Source organism: Chiloscyllium plagiosum, unplaced genomic scaffold (genome assembly GCF_037043375.1).
Source record: "Chiloscyllium plagiosum isolate Xiang-an unplaced genomic scaffold, Cpla_swu_hap1 HiC_scaffold_27, whole genome shotgun sequence".
NCBI classification, from domain to species: Eukaryota; Metazoa; Chordata; class Chondrichthyes; order Orectolobiformes; family Hemiscylliidae; genus Chiloscyllium; species Chiloscyllium plagiosum.
The window spans coordinates 34,146,302-34,161,992 of record NW_028270165.1 but is presented as its reverse complement, the minus strand read 5'-3'; the positions used below and the strand labels follow the sequence as shown (position 1 = coordinate 34,161,992).

The 15,691-nt window shown below is 45.0% G+C and overlaps 1 protein-coding gene across 1 annotated transcript in view; it reads right to left on the bottom strand.

Annotated features, from left to right (window-relative positions):
• Nucleotides 1-10,080, bottom strand: part of LOC148143546 (uncharacterized) — a 92,957-nt gene extending 82,877 nt beyond the window's left edge. Inside the window, exon 1 of the mRNA XM_087975237.1 lies at nucleotides 9,982-10,080. Within this exon, the coding sequence (XP_087831363.1) occupies nucleotides 9,982-10,080 (99 nt within the window). The remainder of the gene's footprint in view (nucleotides 1-9,981) is intronic.
• Nucleotides 10,081-15,691: the final 5,611 nt, after the last annotated feature.

Genomic DNA, 15,691 nt, shown 5'->3' with positions numbered 1-15,691 from the left:
GTTGGGCCTTGAGTGGCTGAATGTTTTATTGTTCTGGAAGGTGGAAAAGGGTGTCAAAACTTCAGCAAAAACCCAGCAGAGCTGAGGACATACGACACCTTACTCTATGGGAACAGGGAGATCAACAGAGGACAGAGAAATCAGGACCTGAAATCCGAGCTGACACCAGGCTTACCCTGTGATTAGTGCTTTGATGAGTAATGCCAACCATCTACCTTCACCTAGCTTCACATTAAACCTCTCTGTAAGGAGTCTCAGATCATAATTATTCTCTTCAATGTATGCAGCCAATTCATTCACTTTTGTTACAATGCAGCACACATTCAGCTTTTACTTTTATTTTTTGTGATCTTTTGAATCCAGCTTTGATTGCTGGTACGTTTATCCTCCTTGTCCCTTTTTATCGTTCTCCAACGTTCATTTTCCACATCACCACACTGCTCACCGGCCTTGATTTGGATTGGCCATGCTAAATTGCCCATTGTGTCCAGGGATGTGCAGGTTAGGTGGGTTAGCCAAGGGAAATGCACAGTTATAGTTTCACAGTAATAGGAGCAGGAGTAGGCCATTTGGCCCATCCAGCCTGCTCTGCCATTCATTAAGATCATCATCTCAGCTCCTCCTATCTGCATTGTCCCAACTACCCTTTAATTCCCTACAATGCAATAACCCAGCCAACTGTGTCCTGAATACACTTAGAACATAGAATATAGAAGAATACAGCGCAGTACAGGCCCTTTGGCCCTCGATGTTGCGCCGATCCAAGCCCACCTAACCTACACTAGCCCACTATCCTCCATATACCTATCCAATGCACGTTTAAATGCCCATAATGAAGGAGAGTCCACCACTGCTACTGGCAGGGCATTCCATGAACTCACGACTCGCTGAGTAAAGAATCTACCCCTAACATCTGTCCTATACCTACCCCCCCTTAATTTAAAGCTATGCCCCCTTGTAATAGCTGACTCCATACGTGGAAACAGATTCTCACTTTCGACACTATCTAAACCCTTAATCATCTTGTACACCTCTATCAAGTCACCCCTAAACCGTCTTCTCTCCAATGAAAACAGCCCCAAGTGCCTCAGCCTTTCCTCATACGATCTTCCTACCATACCAGGCAACATCCTGGTAAATCTCCTCTGCACCCGTTCCAGTGCCTCCACATCCTTCCTATATTATGGGGACCAAAACTGCACACAATACTCCAGATGCGGCCGCACCAGAGTCTTATACAACTGCAACATTACCTCAGTACTCCGGAACTCAATTCCTCTACCAATAAAAGCCAGTACGCCATATGCCTTCTTCACCGCACTATTTACCTGGGTGGCAACTTTCAAAGATTTGTGTACATGGACACCAAGATCTTTCTGCTCATCCACACTACCAAGTATCCGGCCGTTAGCCCAGTACCCCATCTTTTTATTACTCTTACCAAAATGAATCACCTCACACTTAGCTACATCGAACTCCATTTGCCACCTTTCTGCCCAGTTCTGCAGCTTATCAATATCCCGCTGTAACCTGCCACATCCTTCCTCACTGTCTACCACTCCTCCGACTTTCGTATCATCCGCAAACTTGCTCACCCAACCTTCTAACCCCTCCTCCAGGTCATTTATAAAAATGACAAACAGCAATGGTCCCAAAACAGATCCTTGTGGAACACCGCTAGTGACAGCACTCCAAGATGAACCTTTGCCATCAACTACTACCCTCTGTCTTCTTCCAGCCAGCCAACTCCTAATCCAAACCTCCAACTCACCCTCAATGCCATACCTCCGTATTTTTTGCAGTAGTCTACCATGGGGAACCTTATCAAACGCCTTACTAAAATCCATATACACCACATCTACTGCTTTCCCCTCGTCCACCTCCTTAGTCACCTTCTCAAAGAATTCAATACGGTTTGTGAGGCACGACCTGCCCTTCACAAAACCATGCTGACTATCCTTGATCACATTATTCCTATCCAGATATTCATAAATCCTATCCCTTACAATTCTCTCTAAGATTTTACCCACAACAGATGTGAGACTCACCGGCCTATAGTTACTAGGGTTATCCCTACTCCCCTTCTTAAACAAGGGAACCACATTTGCTATCCTCCAATCTTCTGGCACTACTCCTGTAGACAACGAGGACATAAAAATCAAGGCCAATGGCTCTGCAATCTCCTCCCTTGCTTCCCAGAGAATCCTAGGACAAATGCCATCAGGCCCAGGGGACTTATCTATTTTCACCCTTTCCAGGATTTCCAACACCTCTTCTCTACATACCTCAAAGCCATCCATTCTACTTAATTGTGACTCGGTACTCACATCGACAACAATGTCCTGTTCCTTAGTGAATACTGACGAAAAGTATTCATTCAGTGTCTCCCCAATCTCTTCAGCCTCCACACGCAACTTCCCACTACTATCCTTGACTGGACCTATTCCTACCCTAGTCATTCTTTTATTCCTGACATACCTATAGAAAGCCTTAGGGTTTTCCCTAATCCTACCAACTAAGGACCTTTCATGTCCCCTCCTTGCTGCTCTTAGCTCTCTCTTCAGATCCTTCCTGGCTACCTTATAACTCTCAATCGCCCCAATTGAACTTCACGCCTCATCTTTACATAGGCCGCCCTCTTCCATTTAACAAGGGATTCCAATTCCTTATTAAACCACGGCTCCCTCACACGACCCTTTCCTCCCTGCCTGACGGGTACATACTTATCAAGGACACTCAATAGTTGCTCCTTGAACAAGCTCCACATATCAATTACACCCTTGCCTTGAAGCTTACTTTTCCAAGCCACACATCCTAAGTCATGCCTCACCGCATCATAATTTCCCTGCCCCCAGCTATAACTCTTGCCCTGTAGTGCACTCTTATCCCTCTCCATCACTAGAGCATGGTCTTCAGAGGGGTCAGCGTTGCCTTTATGGGCTGAATGGCCTGATTCCACACTGTAGGGCTTCAATGATTTACCAGGGTTGTGTGCACTCCGAATGACAGCTCACAGAACCTCCCACTTTCTGCAAATCGAAAGACAAGTCCCACCTTGCCCTCTCGTATGTGTGTTCTGCAACTGCTTAATCATTTCTAGTGAATACAGCCCACACCTGCTGCTGCTGCTAGTAGCCTTTACAATGCTGATGAAACAAGGCAATATCTGCTGTACTGAAAACCGTCAGGCTTCTAACGATACCAGTTACTGATTCACCGCTCCTTCTGATGGACAGCGTTGGAAATACAATGTTGGAGGCTGAATGAAATGAGCAGTTTAAAACAAAAACCCACCTAACCCTTCACTAGGTTCTCCACTCAGCACACTGTACTTACTGCCAGTAAACCTGAAAGCACTTCATCCACACAGTGCAATGAATTCCCACTTTCCACTAGAATTCCAGATGTGCTCCCTCACTCAGCTACTGTCTCACAAATGAAAGATTTCATTGTAACTTCTGCTCCCAGTCAGGGCAAAACATCTTTGAAAACTGCTCTGAAAGTCTCGTCTTCACAACCACACTTCTACTTTCACTGAGGACGATTAGAGTCATACAGCACGGAAACAGACCCTTCGGCCCAACTCGTTGGTGCCGACCAGATATCCTAAATTCATCCAGTCCCATTTGTCAGCATTTGGCCCATATCCGTCAAAACCCTTCCTATTCAAGTACTCATCCAGATGCCTTTTAATATGTTGTAATTGTACCAGCCTCCACCGCTTCCTTTGGCGGCTCATTCCACAGAGACATCACCATCTCTGTGAGGAAGTTTCCCCTCAGGTTACCCCTCTCATCTCAAAACTATGCCCTATGCTTTTGGACTCCCATATCCTGGGGAAAAGATCTTGGCAATGCTCCCTATCCATGCCCCTTGTGAACTTCTATAAGGACACCCCTCAGCCTCTACTCCAGGGAAAATAGACCCAGTCTATTCAGCCTTTCCCTGGAGCTCAAACCTTCCAACTCTGGCAACAGCCTTCTAAATCCTTTCTGAACTCTTTCAAGTATCACAACATCTTTCCTACAGCAGGGAGATCAGAACTGAGTGTGGTATTCCAAAACATGGTCTAACTCAATGTACTCACCAATGAAGGAAAGCATACCAAACAGCTCCTTCATTATCTGATCTACTTGCGACTCCACTTTCAAGGAACTATGAACCTGCTCTCCAAGGTCTTTTTGTTCTGCTACACTCCCCAGGACCTTAGCATTAGGTGTATAAGTCCTGCCCTGATTTGCCTTACCAAAATGCAAAATCTCATACTCATCTAAATTAAACTCCATCTGCCATTCCTTGGCCAATCAGCCAATCTAATCAATTCTAATTTATATCAAACTTTCTTTCCTCTCTCATTCCCAGAAAGCTGAAAATCTCCATCCCTCAGACTCTCCCTCATTCTCACTTTGCTGAACCTAATTCCTCTGTCCCTCATCCTGAAGGATCTGGTCCATGCTGATTAACAGGCCCACACTCAGGGGGGATCTAAATGAAACAGACAGAATACTGAACAGCCAGGACAGAGTGGACATTGACAAGATGTCTCCATCGGTAAGAGAGGGCACAGCCTTCGAGTAAGGGGAAGACTTTTGTGGGCGGCACGGTGGCACAGTGGTTAGCACTGCTGCCTCACAGCGCCAGAGACCCGGGTTCAATTCCCGCCTCAGGCGACTGACTGTGTGGAGTTTGCACATTCTTCCCGTGTCTGCGTGGGTTTCCTCCGGGTGCTCCGGTTTCCTCTCACAGTCCAAAGATGTGCAGGGTCAGGTGAATTGGCCATGCTAAATTGCCCGTAGTGTTAGGTAAGGGGTAAATGTAGGGGTATGGGTGGTTTCGCTTCGGCGGGTCGGTATGGACTTGTTGGGCCGAAGGGCCTGTTTCCACACTGTAATGTAATCTAATCTAAAACACTTTTCTGAATGGAGATAAGAAGAAATGTCTTCAGCCAGAGAGTGCTGAATCTATAAAATTCATTGCCACAGGAGGCCAGGTCACCGAGTATATTTAAGACTGAGATAGATAGCTTCTTGAGTATCAAGGGAATCGAAGGTAATGGGGAGAAAGCAGGAGAATGAGATTGAGAAATTTATCAGCCATGATTGAATGGCGGAGCAGACTCGATGGGTTGAATGGCCTAATTTCTGTTCTCATGCGTTATGGTCTCACACAGTGTGACAGAATTGGGAGCAGGGGTAGACCATTTGGTTTTTCGAGCCTGCACCAGCACTGAACAGATCATAACTGGATATGAATATACTTACATCTGGGTGGATAGGTTGAGATATTTTTCACTGGACTGTAGGAGGTTGAGAGGTGACTTTATAGAGAGGATTATAAGATCATGAGGGGTATAGATGAGGTGACCAGCAGGTGTCCTTTCCCTAGGGTGGGGGTTTCAAGATGAGGGAGCAAATTTTGAAGGGGAGAGGAGAAAGATTTTAAAAAGATATGAGGAGAACCTTTTTTTATTAAGAAAGTGGTTTGTGTGTGGAATCAATGTCCAGAGGAAGTGGGGGATGCAGGAACAGTAACAATGTTTAAAAGACATTTGGATAAGTACATGAATAGGAAAGGTTCGGAGGGATATGGGCCAATCACTGGCAAATGGACCAGTTTAATTTGAGAACATAGCATGGACTATTTGGACTGAAGGGTCTGTTTCTGTGCTGTATGACCCTGTAGCTGTTCTCTACTGGTCTGAAAACCATTTTCTTGGAGATCCAAGATGGCGGTGGTCTGAGTGGTCTGCTGTGCTGGGCTCTGTGCCATATCCTCTGGCAATGTGGACCTTTACCGCCCCCCTCCCCTCGTTAACCATCCTTAGAAGAAAAAATTGCTAATATAAACTTAGTGAATATCTGGAGCTGCTATAATTGTGCTTTGACAGCTTTAAGACCAGGATGAAAGCAAACAAAGGAAAGGCGCTGAAAGGGATGCAGCAGGCAGGGCACTCCCCTACTGCATCGGGGGCGCCTGGAGCCATTGCTCAAACTCCCAGGGCAGTCCCATTGGATTTAATGGGACAGCAGCAGTTACTCTCGGAGTTTGCCAAACTCTGAGATAAGATTGAAGCAGCGGTGGAACCACTATCTGCCACGCGGGAAAAGCATGGAGCAGGAAATTCAAGTGTTGGCCCGAAGAGAATAGGCAGCGGAGGAGAGGACCGTGGCATCGGAGACCGTGGCGGAGGTCTCGGGAGGAAGGATCCAAACGCTGGATAGACCAGGTTCGGTTCCTTGAGGAGCAGAAGTAGAAGAAAAATCTTACAGCTCGTGGGTCTTCCGGAATGCGAGGAAGGCGAAGACCTCGTTGGAATCCTGGAGAAGTGGTTCCTGACGTTCTTGGGGCTGGAGTTGGAGTCGGGCCTGTTAAGTTTGGAGCGGGCCCACCGAATTGCAATGTGCAAGTCAGGACCGGACCCACGCCCCCGCACGGTCCTTTTGCGCCTCCTCCATTATAAAGAAAAACAGTTAGTGATTGAAACAGCAAGAAGACTGGGAAGAGATCCACAGGCTTTAATGCACAAAGGCTCAAGAATAATATATTTTCAGGACTTCCCAGGAGCCTGGATTAAGAAGAGAAAGGGCTTTTGATGAAGTTAAGAGAAAATTAAGGGATCTGAACATTCAATGTTCCTTGAGGTCCCTGGCCATGTTGCATTTTGCTCATGGGGGGTCGGTATGTCATTTTGATTCAGCAGAAAAGGCGAAGGACTTTGTGAATTCTCTGAATTCAAGGACTCAGTTCGGGATGGGGCCATCAATACGGACAATATTACAGTTCTTTCTGCCCCTTCTTTTCTTTTCTCTCTCTCCGTTTTTTTTGTGGTTATCGGCTTCTCTGTACTGCCTTGATGTAAAACCGGAATTATTTAGTATATCGGTCAGTTGTGCATTATGTGGGGACTTTTGTTTTAACTGCTGTCCTTTTGGTTTTGGTTTGGGGGTGGCTATACCTGTGGTTAAGATGTATGGAGAAGGAGTGTGTGTGTATGTGTGGGGTGGGGGGGGGGGAGGAATGGGCATCCATTGTTAACTCTCAGATTGTAAATAACGTGTTTTTTTTCATCTGTGAATTGCCTGGGGCTACGGCACGGCCTCAGGTGGAAGGATCCAGGATGTTAGCTATGGGTAAGGTGGGGTGGGGTGGTGGGGGAGTTATAATAGGGTATTCTTCTCCTTAAGCTCTAAGAGTAGAGGAGTGGCTATACGGGTAAGAAGGAACCTCCCTTTCCAGGTAATTGAGCAAATTAAGGATGAACTTGGACAGTTCATCATTCTTAAAACTCAACTACATGGAGAAGAGTATGGCGTCCTGAATGTGTATTGCCCCCCACCCCTCCATCACATGCACCATCTTACATTTCTGATTGATGCAGTTGCTAAATTAATGAGTCTTGGGGTGCAAAGCACGATCATAGGAGGTGATTCTAATCGTCTCATAGATCCTGAGGTAGACAGGGTGACAAGGGGCCTGGCATGTATGACTGCATAATCTAAGAAGTTGGTGGAAATGATTAGTTTCCCTACAGTGTGGAAACGGGCCCTTCGGCCCAATAAGTCCACACTGACCCTCCGAAGAGTAATCCACCCAGACCCATTTCCCTCTGACTAATGCATCTAACACCATGGGCAATTTAGTATGGCCAATTCACCTTACCTGTACATCATTGGACTGTATGAGGAAACCAGAGCACCCGGAGGAAACCCACGCAGACACGGGGAGAATGTGCAAACTCCACACACAGTCGTCCAAGGCCGGAATCAAACCTGGGTCCCTGGTGCTGTGAGGCAGCAGAACTAACCGCTGAGCCACCGTGCTGCCCCAGTGTGAGGAGTTGGGGTTAGTGGATGTGTGGAGGCACCTCCACCTGAATGGAAGAGACTTTACTTTCTATTCCAACCAACACAAGTGCCACATGCGAGTTGACTTGTTTTTTATGTCATCAGATATTTTGGATATAACACTGGCTTGTAAAATTGGGAATATAGCTGTCTCAGACCACGTGCCAGTGTATATAGATGGTAAAATCAAGGGTGGTGGAATGGATGCACGGCACTGGTGCACGGACCCATTCCTGTTAAGGAATGGCAAATTAATTAGTACATCACAAGAAAGTTCAGGGTCTCCTGGGATATCAACTCTCGTAAGGCCAGTAATCCGGCAATACTGTGGGAGGCCACTAAGGCATATTTATGAGGCCTAGTTATTTCGTATTAAACAACTAGAAGGAAGCAGAGGGAGGAGCAACAATAGATGCTGAGAAAGTATATTATATTAGGCCTTCACTGGTCAAGCTGCAGCTCTCCGGGCTGCTCTCGACTCATTGCACACACAGGTGGCAAAAAAGGGTCTCCTTTGCCAAACAAAGATTGTTTGAATTTGGAGAACCTGCCCCTCCCCAGTATAAAGGCAGAACAGGTTTCCCTGATGAATGCCCCTATGACGATACAGGAGGTGCAGGAAACAATAAAGCATCTCCATTGTGGCAACGCACCGGGGTCAGATGGATTCCCAAGTGAATTCTATAAGGAATTCATAAATGCCACCTCTGGGGATGTATAGCTATTCAGATACACAGGTTTGTCTTCCACCCTCTGTTATGGAGGCTAATATCGCCTTCATTTTAAAGAAGGGGAAAGAGACTGAAGAATGTGCTTCATACAGACCCATTTCACTTTTGAACGTAGATTTAAAAGTTCTACCCAAGATGCTGGCCCTGAGGTTGGAAAAGGTGTTGCCCTATATTATGAAAGATGATCAGATGGGTTTTAAGGGTCGTAGCTCCTCCAACAATATCAGGAGGGTATTGAACATGGTGCAGGTATGCCGCAAAGATTGATCCTGGGTTCGGTGGTCTCCCGAGACGCAGAAAAGGCATTTGACCGGATAGAATGGCTGTACTTGTTTGGGGTCCACAAGCATTTTGGTCTGGGGGGATCCTTTGCTAGATGGGTGGTAGTGTTGTATAATGATCCTAAGGCAGCAGTCATCACAAATGGCACTAAGTCAGATAACTTTAATACTGGGAGAGGTAGTCGACAGGGATGTCTTCTTTCACCGCTGCTATTTATCTTGGCAATTGAGCCATTAGCTGAAGCTATCAGGAGGGATCCTGAAATAGTGGGGCCAGAGGTGGGAATGGGCGAGCATAAGATCACCCTATATGCTGATGACATCCTTTTGTTCTTGGCCAATCTGGAGGAGTCAGTTTCTCGATTGATTCAAACAATTAATTTTAGATTAGATTAGATTACATTACAGTGTAGAAACAGGCCCTTCGGCCCAACAAGTCCACACCGACCCGCCGAAGCGAAACCCACCCATACCCCTACATTTACCCCTTACCTAACACTACGGGCAATTTAGCATGGCCAATTCACCTGACCCTGCACATCTTTTGGACTGTGGGAGGAAACCGGAGCACCCGGAGGAAACCCACGCAGACACGGGGAGAACGTGCAAACTCCACACAGTCAGTCGCCTGAGGCGGGAATTGAACCCGGGTCTCAGGCGCTGTGAGGCAGCAGTGCTAACCACTGTGCCACCGTGCCGCCCACAAACAGCCAATTTATTTGGCTGTTTTTCGGGCTACAGGATCAACTTTACAAAATCGGAAGCCATGCCGGTGGGGGGATTAGTGGAGGTGCCTGATCTGAAGGATGGAATGCAGTTCCTGTTTAGATGGTCGTCAAAAGGATTTTTGTATTTGGGAATTTTTATTACCCCTACCTTCCACCACCTGTATAAGGCTAACTATGTACAATTACTGGAGAGGATAAAGCAGGATTTGCAGCGGTGGGACGGATTACCGTTATCATGGTTAGGCTGAATAGCCCTGAATAAAATGAATGTTCTTCCTCGCCTGTTGTACCCCTTGAGAATGCTCCTGTTATTGCTACCCAGATGAGTATTACTGAGGCTCAATGGTTGGCTCGGTTCTTTTATTTGGTGTCGCAGTCTCCCCCTAATTAAATTTACCAAATTGCGCTCTTGCAGGGTGAGGGAGTGGGGTGAACCTTCCAGACTTGAAGAGACATCAAATATGCACTTTGTTACCATATCTGGGTGGCTGGGCATGGGCGTGATTCGAGGTCAATTTGGCTTGATGTTGAAGCCTCGCCGTTGCGATGTCCCCTAATTATTTATGGATAAGATGGAATCCATGACCGAGCAGTGTAAGAGTCCAATCATTTTAAATACAGTGAAAGCCTGGAGGATAATGAGGCAAGATGAGGGCAGTTGGCTTAAGACCTCACTGTTTACCCCATTGGTGGAAGCCCAAGCATTTAAACCTGGGGCAATGGACTCCAGCTTTAAGTCATGGGAGAATAAGGGAATCTCCTGTCTGGGAGATTTATTCAAGAGGGAGGTCTTGATGTCATTTAGCCAGCTAAGTCAGAAATATGGATTGTACCTATTCCGGTACTTTTAGATTAGGGATTATATACAGAAAAAGATGATGGTCCCAGCTCAGCTTTACAGGTCAGACGTGGAGAAAGAGTACTCCAGTGTGTTGGTGTTCTTTCAGTCAGTACTTTGTATTATTTACAAAAGAGACGTGCCTTATGGGACATGGAGGGAATCTGTAGGATGTGGAATCAGGAGCTCGGAGAGGATACTTCATTGGAAGTATGGAAAGAAATATGGGAAAATGTAAGGAAAATTTCAATACGTAACACAGCAAAGGCCATGAAATTGAAGATTTTACACAGGGCTCATATGGTGCCACAGAGGCTAGCTAAGTTCAAGAGAGGAGTATCACCAGGATGTTCCAAATGTAAAATTAGTAGAGGCTCTCTCTTTCACACTGCTATTGGTCATTTTTTAAGATCCAGACTTACTGGAGTGCTATAGTAAGGGAGTCGAAGGACATCCTCGGGATTGAAGTTAAAGTGGATCTGGCATTTCTTCTTCTGGGGTTGGCAAATTTGCCCTCTCCTGGGAAACATGGGAAGAGACTGTGTAACATTCTTACCCACTATGCAAGGAAGAACATTTTAATGAAATAGACATTGGGGAAAAAACCCAGGTCTTATGGGGTGGCGTCGGCTAGTGATGGAGCACCTCCCCCAAGACTACCACATGAATATGGTGCACCACAGAACAGAGCGGTTTTACAAGACATGGCAACCCTTTCTAAATTATATGGGTGCAGACTTATCAGCAATATTGATTAGGGCCGTGGTATGCCATAGGAATCAGTTTGGGCACCAGTGGGGCCCTGGGAAGGGAGGCTGGGGGAAAAGATTATGGGTACAATAACTGGAGCTCCCAGGGATGGGAGCCTCAGTGGAGGTGTAGTGAGTGAAATAGAATAAAATAATGTGATGTAATTTAATTTGAATTCAGTTTAATTCATTTTTTTAAAAATTTGATTGTAGTTTAGTTTAAGCTAAGTAGGTACGGTTGTTCTGGTAGAATAGTCGTTAGTTAATTATTAATAGTATCTTGATATGACATTGTTGTACTGCTTCTATCTTTCTGTATTTTGGTATTGTTCTTTTTTGTCTATAGATGTTTTGTAAAAGATTTGAAAAAGTTTCTAATAAAATATTTTTAAAAAAAATTCCTTGCCTTCCCCCATAACTACTTTTAACATTTAAAAGTCAGATAAACTCAGCTTTGAATATATTCAATGACCCCCTATCTGCAGGAAGACATTCCCACTTCTGAACTCAATTCCTCTTGCTAATACACCACTTGCCTTGCTCATTGCTTGCTGCACCTATCTGACAACTGGCATTGACTGGGATAGAAAGCCTGAGTAGAACGTAGCTGAGGCACCTTTGTACATCCACACATCATTCCTGATGAATGGTTTTTGCCCAAAACATTGACTGTCCTGCACCACGGATGCTGCCTGATCTGTTGTACTTTTCCAGCGCCACATTTTTCGACTCTGATCTCTAGCATCTGCAGTTCTCACTTGTTCCACATCCCAATATAAACAATGCATTTAACAATGCATCTCCTTTCTGTTTTTATTTCACAGGAAAAACTATAACTTCACACTGTGTTACTGCATTTGCCATGTGTTTGACAATTAAGACACAATTAACCAACTTTGCTGCAAGTCAAGAACTGAACTCCCGAATGAAAAAATAAAATGGAAAAGGGGTGTGAGAAAAGAGTGTGTTGTACTCACAGATGTTGGACAGAGGAAAGTTGCAGTCTGAGGTGAAGCTCAGTCTTCATTCAGACAGACAGGAACAGCAACTACAGCTTCACAAGCTCATGGTCCAACGTCCGCATTCAGAGAATAGGGGCGCTCTCAATGGCAGGAAGACCACACTCCTTCCGGTCTTCTAGCGCTTTCTATTGGTCCATCAAAAGAATATCGCGCGCTGTTTCCGCTGTCAGATAGGAGCATGCGCACTATTTTGCTGACACCGGCGTACATGCGCAGTGCTTGCTGACACCGAGAAGCATGCGTAGTATGTTCCTGTGGAGATGTTGGTATCGCCGACAGATTTTCATTCCAAATGCTAATAGGAGAGTAAAAAAAGACTGGTGCCACAACTTTGTTTTCCTGAGACTCAACATTTTATTGTTTTTGAATTTTGTCTGGCTGCTCAATTTTATGTGTCTTTTCCCCAGGGTAGAGGAAGTCCGAAACTAGAGGGGCATCGGATTAGGGTGAGAGGGGAAAGGTTTAAAAGGGATAAAGTTTCATGCAGAGCATGTATGGAATGAGCTGCCAGAGGCCGTGTGTCAAGGCTGGTACATTTACAACATTTAAAAGGCTTCTGGATGGGTTCTGGAAAGACCTCGATATGAATAGGAAGGGAGATATGAGCCAAATACTGGCAAACAGGTCACTAGATTAATTTAGGATATGTGGTCGGCGTGGACCAAAAGCTTTGTTTCTGTGCTCTGCAATTCTATGACTCTATTTCTACATATTCTGTACCAATTTCACAAGACTAGGAATAGGTCATTCCTCCCTTACAGCCTGCCCTCAACTGTGGCTTAACTGCAAGTTTCAGAAAGATGTCTGCAGCATTTTTTAAGCAATTGAATATGCTTTCAGACTTTATTGATGTTTCTAAATGCATTATTTTAGCTATTCTCAATGTTTTAAAGATCAGCCATTTCGCTGGCTCAGTGGTTAGCGCTGCTGGCTCACACTGCAAGGGATCCGGGTTCGATTCCACTGTTTGGCAACTGTCTGTGTGGGATTTGCACATTCCTCTGCCCTCTTTTCAGTGCTCCAGTTTCCGCCCATAGTCACAAAGATGGGCAGGTTAGGGTGGATTGGCCTTGCTAAATTGCCCCACAGTGTTCAGAGATGGGTTTTGGGGTGGGTCTGGGTGGGATGCTCTTCGGAGGGTCAGTGTGGACTTGATGGGCCGAATGACCTGCTCCCACAGTGTGGGGATTCTATGATTACAAGAGTTGTCAAACCAGCAATTTTAATTGGTGACGTATAAGACCAGGAGCCAATCTTTAAGCAGTTTTCCATTCATGCACAGAGTGAAACTTTAGAATTGTATCACTTTGAGCTCTACTCCAATCTCCATTTAGGACAGAAATGAGGAGAAACTTCTTCACCCAGAGAGTGGTGGCTGTGTGGAATGCTCTGCCCCAGAGCACAGTGGAGGCCCAGTCTCTGGATTCATTTAAGAAAGAGTTGGATAGAGCTCTCAAAGATAGTGAAATCAAGGGTTATGGAGATAAGGCAGGAAGAGGATACTGATTAGGAATGATCAGCCATGATCATATTGAATGGCGGTGCAGGCTCGAAGGGCAGAATGGCCTACTCCTGCACCTATTGTCTATTGTCAATGTCAATAAATGTCTTTTTATCTGTCCTCAAACAATCATATAATCAATCAGTCCCTCCTTAACCTTGATTTTTTTAAAGTTAGCAGTTTCTTCCTTTAGGTAAACCTTATCAATCAAGACACAAAACAACGTTTCAAACTTAATTAAAGATTTGTCAAGTTCTGTACAAATCTTCTGGGATCCCCAGTAATCACCCCATATGAGCTGTTATCTTCATCAAATAATCTGACAATTATTGACTGCTATCAAGCTCTTCCGTCCCAGGAAATTTCCTTTCTCTGCAAAGTTTGATTCATGTTGGCAAGTTCAATCCTCCTCCATTTCCCAGGAACACACTCTATAACGTGTTACATTCTCAGTATCTGTTTAACGCTCAGTGGGAAAACTGTTTTCAGTCTCACAGTTATACAGAATACCTCCAAAATGTTTTTGAGTAATGCACTGCTCCCACAAGAGCTGGTAGTTCCACAGTTAAAATGTTATCAACGACACTTTTTCTTATTTACCCACCTTCCCAGGATACAGGATTTCTCTCACTAGAAACTGTGCCCCCTGTAAAATATCCAGCAGGAAGATCATTATGCAGCTATCAGTAAAAATGTCTCATTTGGGTCACCCAATGATAGAAATGGAAGAACCTGTCTCTTCACGAGAGATATCCGGCTGGCCTTGTGTTGGTGCTTGCTTGGTTGTCTTTGCTGTTTCCCCTCTAACTGTTCAAAACGTCTGGTTTTATACCCCAAAACATCAGATCATTTCATTGGTTTGGTGTCATTCCAAACGGTAAAATTCAAATTCGATAGGATTTTGGTATCAGGGCATAATTTAAACTGATTGGCCAAATTGGAATTTGTTTTTGTTCAATGGCAACACAACTCCAGCTATTTGTTTCAACCAAATGTTACATTTTTAAATTGTTCAGCACGCTTTGTGCTTTCAGTCAGTCCTTGCTCGCTTCCTCTCTCTCAAAAGGTACACTACACACCTACACCTTCAGTACACCATCCAAATGTCTTTTAAATGTTGTAACTATACCGGTGTCTATCACTTCTGGAAGTTCATTCACTCACAAACTAACGTCTGTGTAAAAACGTTATCCCTCAGGTTCCTTTTAAAATCTCTCTCCTCTCACCTTAAAAAAATGTCCCCTAGTTTTTAATTCTCCTTCACTGAAGGAACAGACATTTGCTAATCACTTTACCTACAACCTTCATGATTTTATAAATCTCTGCAAGGTCACCCTCAACCTCCTACGTTCCAGTGAAAAAGGTCCAAGCCTCTCCTTATAACTTGAACCCTCCAGTCCTGGCAACATTCTGGGAAAGCTTTTCCAAACCCTCTCCAATAGTATTCTTCCTATAACAGGGCGACCAAACCAATGAAATGACCTGGAGGAGGGGCTAGAAGGTTGGGTGAGCAAGTTTGCGGATGATACGAAAGTCGGAGAGTTGTTGACAGTGAGGAAGTATGTGTCAGGTTACAGCGGGATATCGATAAGCTGCAGAGCTGGGCAGAAAGCTGGCAAATGGAGTTCAATGTGGGTAAGTGTGAGGTGATTCACTTTTGTATGAGGAACAAAAAGATGGGGTACTGGGCTAATGGTCAGATACTTGGTAGTGTGGATCAGCAGAGGGATCTTGGTGTCAATGTACACAGATCTCTGAAAGTTGCCACCCAGGTAAATAGTGTGGTGAAGAAGGCATATAGCGTACTGGCTTTTATTGGTAGAGGAATTGAGTTCCGGAGTCCTGAGGTCATGTTGCAGTTGTATAAGACTCTGGTGCGGCCGCATCTGGAGTATTGTGTGCATTTTTGGTCGCCATACTATCGGAAGGATGTGGAGGCACTGGAACGGGTGCAGAGGAGGTTTACCAGGATGTTGCCTGGTATGGTAGGAAGATCG